Genomic DNA, 5,426 nt, shown 5'->3' on the forward strand with positions numbered 1-5,426 from the left:
CATATATTAAAATTTTAAGTAATAAATGTTACAATTTACTGAATGATTCAGAAATTCTATAAAGTCAAATAAACAATGTTCCCATAATGACGAACTATTTTGTAAAAGAAAGATTAATGTATAAAAATAAACTAAAGACAATAAAACCATATCAAACAGGCTAAGCACTGATTTCTATATATACATCACTATTTCTCTTCCAACAACTGAACCAAAACGGGTCTCACGATACGTAAACTTACACCTGATTAGAACATGAGCAAGAAAATGTCTTAACTGCACAAAATAATTTCTCTGTTCAGAACATACAGTTTACAACTACACGGCCTGTATATTAAAGTACAAGTCTTTATTTATTTACAATATAAGATGAAAGAATACTAACCTATAAAAATGCAATAAATACGAAAAAAATCGACATTTCAATGAACAAAGGAAAAGTTAAAAACTTTTACATATGAAATGCTCCAGTTTTATGACATTAAATTCAGCAACGTGTAATTATAACAACTACATTTATTATTAACTGTATTTCATTTAAGTGGAGCAATTATTTCTATCAGATATGACGAGGATAAAAACCTCCCCAGTTAGTTATATTACATCCAGTACAAGCCTGTAAATGTACTTGATAACAAAACTCAAATGCATTTGAAAAAATGTATTAGACAGTTAAAGCAATAACTAGGCAATTCTTAACAGATTGAATGTTTGTAATTTATATATCTAGGTCACATAATGTAAGTCATACTTCATGAAAGTAGACATTTTCTGACAACTTTGACAAAATTAAAGCAAATCTGATAGAAAATTAAATGCCATTAGTTTATTATTTTAATGGAAGACAACTGTCTGTAAAGAATTTTTTTACCATGTTTATTTTGTTTCATGAAGGTTTTAGCAGATAATTACCTTGAAACTAGTGTATAAACTTAAAACAAATTTAATGGAAAGACTGAATACGTTAGAAACCAACTGACTTGGTACTGAATGTAGGTAAGAGATCATGAACTGTCTGTAATTTTTTAAACTCAAGAAGTTACAATGTCGGATCAAATTAGATGATGTCATTAAACACAAGTCATACTTAAAGATAATAATTAATGGCAAAGATTTCCAAACATTGTTTAAAGTAAAAATAACACAATTAAACCATACCCACACACATACAGGTTCAATTTTAAGTAAAGTGAGGTCAGCATTCTTAATAAATTTCTTTTTTTTGAAGCAAAGTTGTTAGGATTTGATACTATTTTGGAAGTGTTGAAGAGGTGATTTTATTAGTTACAACAGTACTTCTATATTTTTACATGTTGTTTGAAAAAAAGGTATTGCCAATATTAATGTGAGAATTATAAAAGTCGCTTTACTTGCACAAACTGGAATACCAATAATGTTAACTTTTTTTTTAACTACACAAATTTCTTTTGAATGAGTATGATAAGAGTTGTAACCTGTTTCCACAAGTAGTGATTCTCGACAAATTAAGTTACACAGTTGTATCAACCTCACAAACTATAGTAACCTGTTTCCACAAGTAGTGATTCTCGGCAAATTAAATTACACAGTTGTATCAACCTCACAAACTATAGTAACCTGTTTCCACAAGTAGTGATTCTCGACAAATTAAGTTACACAGTTGTATCAACCTCACAAACTGTAGTAACCTGTTTCCACAAGTAGTGATTCTCAGCAAATTAAGTTACACAGTTGTATCAACCTCACAAACTATAGTAACCTGTTTCCACAAGAAGTGATTCTGTGCAAATTAAGTTACACAGTTGTATCAACCTCACAAACTATAGTAACCTGTTTCCACAAGTAGTGATTCTCGGCAAATTAAGTTACACAGTTGTATCAACCTCACAAACTATAGTAACCTGTTTCCACAAGAAGTGATTCTCTGCAAATTAAGTTACACAGTTGTATCAACCTCACAAACTATAGTAACCTGTTTCCACAAGTAGTGATTCTCTGCAAATTAAGTTACACAGTTGTATCAACCTCACAAACTATAGTAACCTGTTTCCACAATGAGTGATTCTCGGCAAATTAAGTTACACAGTTGTATCAACCTCACAAACTATAGTAACCTGTTTCCACAAGTAGTGATTCTCTGCAAATTAAGTTACACAGTTGTATCAACCTCACAAACTATAGTAACCTTTTAACACATGAAACAGTACAATAAACCTTGTTGTTCATTAGCAAACAGTGAATGAAAACATCATACATATGAATTGTTTTAGTACAAATCCAATACACTGCACTGAACTTAACCTTGTGATTTCATACACTTATAAATTCAAATTGTTTTTCTATTTTTAGTTTTAATATATACTTGCAGTAGCCTACATATTTAAGATTTGTATATGCACAGGTGTTATGCCAAATTTTATTGTTTTTACCACCCGTACGATTTGTTCAACATGTACTGCCATTCACCAGTTCCAGTGCAGTAAAAATGTGTATCTTTTTAATCTTTCTCATCACTTCATATAGCTTGTTAGAATTTTCTTTATTTACATTCAAACGTAGAAGGATATCTTATTTGCAGTATGTTACCAGATTCATTTCAGTTGATGCGTTTTATTAAAAAACTAATTATTCTTGACTGTATTTATAATACACTTAGGGATAGAAGGGGAAACATGGTAGGAATTTATATAGATTACATACCAAACTACTGAAAGAAAATTAAGGGAAATAAAATCATACTGACAGAATTAATACTGGTTTTAAACATTATGTTACCAAGCTCCAACATGAATTCTGTTATCTCGACACCATTAAACAGAAACTGAGATTCAAAATTACACCTTTGAAATCAATGAGATGGTAGTGTTCTTGATTGTTTACACCCATGGATCTAACGTTAAAATTACAGACATACTATACTGAAACATTATTCTTTAACTTGTAAACATCATGTGATAAGAGGAAGTAACCAAACTTAAAGACAGATCTAAACTAAGTAAAGTAAGCTACACCAGGTGAGCATATTACCCTTTTTCTGGCTTTCAACCTGTACCTTGTCCAATATGCAGACACAGAACTAATTCACTCTTTGATTACTTAGCATAAAATTTCGCTAAGAAAAACCCCTCATTCTGACTCTGAGTCGCTGTCATCAAATCCTGACAAATCAATGTCTTGTAACAGTCCACGACTTAATGCATATTCCAGAAGAGCAAGGTGACAGAAAACGTACTGGTCCGGCATTTGGATGCTGTGGGCTCGCTGGAATCGAATCTTTTCTACCGTTCCTCTAACATCAATCATTCCTGTAGCTTCTAGTTGTTGAATACAGCTATCTAGTGTGATAAACGTACCTGAAAACAAACACCAAAACATATACAAGAATACAGCTATGATAAAAGTACCTGAAAACAAACCCCAATGGTTTCAGCTTAGAATAATTTAGTACTCAAAGAACTGTATGCAAGCTTCACATAAAGGTGTTCTATGGTTTCAGTTTATAATAACGTAATACTCAGAGAACTGTATGCAAGCTTCATATATAGCTGCTGTATGGTTTCAGTTTACAACAATTTAGTAAAAACTACCAATGACAAACTGTTTGTAAACTTCACTTATAGCTGCTGTATGGTTTCAGTTTATAATAATTTAGTAAAAACTACCAATGAGAAACTGTTTGTAAACTTCACTTATAGCTGCTGTATGAATTCTATAAGTTAAAAAAAAGAGAAAATATAAAACAACAAGTAATGAGTAAATTCTTTTTTTAAAGTTTTGTTTTGGAAGAAGAACTTGTTTTATGAGTTATACAATCACAGAATACAGGAAGTAAAACTGCAGAATTACTAATGACCAATAATAAAAGGTGTCAATGAAGTAGAACCAAGCTGAAGGACAATACAAAAATTCAGAAACTTTAAAATCTAATAACAAGAGCCAAATCTGTAAATATAGTTTTCAAGTATCTTTCCTCTCATTTACCGATTTTACTTTTCAGAACTTTATATTATTATGGCAATCCCTTTGTAATTCTCTCATGTATGGTAACAAGATAAATTTATTTGCATTAACCATTGCAAAATATACAATACTGCAATGAATGCCATTATTATTAAATCTTGCAGAAATGTATATCTATCATGCCTACTTTGAGGGAAGTGTCAGCTGTTAAAAATATTTATTTCTAGCCTTACCTGTTCTCCCAATACCAGCACTACAGTGTACAATAATAGGTGGACCACGAGGATGGTCCTTCCATTCTGTTCCTAACACTAGTAATGCTTGGGCCTGTTGCTCTCTTACTTTGTCACGGAAAGTCAGCATGGCCAAAGCTGAGTGGGGAACTCCATAATCAGGCCAGCTGATAAACTGCAAATGGACAACTTCTCGACAAGTCTCCGTCTAAATAAGGAAGAACCCAAAATAAATTAAAGATGTTTCACTGTCAATATAGATCGTAAATTTTGTTGGACAAGTTTCTTGTATTGCACAACATTTCAAACACCTAGATAATTTTCCCTTATCAGAACAGATCTTGAAGCATTGTGTTAACAAGAACTAATGACCCGTGTTAAATCTTTAATGGACAATACCTGCGTGGAGACATGCAGCAGTTGGAGCTTTGATCTATACTAATGCCTTCATCAGGTCCTCAAAAAACAAAAAGAAAAAAAAAGCTTACATTATTTAACAGGATAACAGGTATTTACAAACTCCTTGTGTGACAAAAAAGCTAATTATTCAGGTCAAAGACACCAAGATTCAGACATCCTTAGCAAAACCTAGGCAAGTACACTCCATTAATGATTTAGAGATAATAATACCTGCTCTACCAAAACTTAATACAGCTACCTGACAAACACTACAAGAATATTAGGGTAACCAAGCATCACAAAGAAAAAACTATCATCTGTGTACTGACATAAAATGTACAGTTCCATCACCAAAAATTCTCTCACAGCAAAGTAGTACAATATACTTTACTTTCCTTAGACTTTGTCTTTAAAATAATTTAAAGCAGACCTGTACAGGTCTGCATCCTGGAAAAGACATACAATGAAAAATATATATAAAAACTAAAAATGGTTTTGAGAAATTAATTTCACTACTAAACCAAGATATTATGACATCAAGACTGACTTAAACTTTTTGACAAACTTTTTACACTTACCTCTCAAACAACAAACAAATTAAAAGCCTGTGATAGACTGGTATTTTTTAACATCAAGACTGACTTGCACTTTTTGACAAACTTTTTACACTTACCTCTCAAACAACAAACAAATTAAAAGCCTGTGATACACTGGTATTTTTTAACATCAAGACTGACTTATACTTTTTGACAAACTTTTTACACATACCTCTCTAAAAACAAACAAATTAAAAGCCTGTGATACACTGGTATTTTTTAACATCAAGACTGACTTACACTTTTTGACAAACTTTTT

The 5,426-nt window shown here is 31.5% G+C and overlaps 1 protein-coding gene across 1 annotated transcript in view; it reads right to left on the reverse strand.

Annotated features, from left to right (window-relative positions):
• Nucleotides 1-2,526: 2,526 nt before the first annotated feature.
• Nucleotides 2,527-5,426, reverse strand: part of LOC106470014 (tyrosine-protein phosphatase non-receptor type 9-like) — a 42,977-nt gene continuing 40,077 nt past the window's right edge. Inside the window, exons 12-13 of the mRNA XM_013930534.2 lie at nucleotides 4,173-4,380; nucleotides 2,527-3,332 (exon numbers count right to left, since the gene is read on the reverse strand). Of these exons, the coding sequence (XP_013785988.1) occupies nucleotides 3,106-3,332; nucleotides 4,173-4,380 (435 nt within the window). The 3' untranslated portion in view covers nucleotides 2,527-3,105. The remainder of the gene's footprint in view (nucleotides 3,333-4,172; nucleotides 4,381-5,426) is intronic.

Source organism: Limulus polyphemus, unplaced genomic scaffold (genome assembly GCF_000517525.1).
Source record: "Limulus polyphemus unplaced genomic scaffold, Limulus_polyphemus-2.1.2 Scaffold3772, whole genome shotgun sequence".
Lineage (NCBI taxonomy): Eukaryota > Metazoa > Arthropoda > Merostomata > Xiphosura > Limulidae > Limulus > Limulus polyphemus.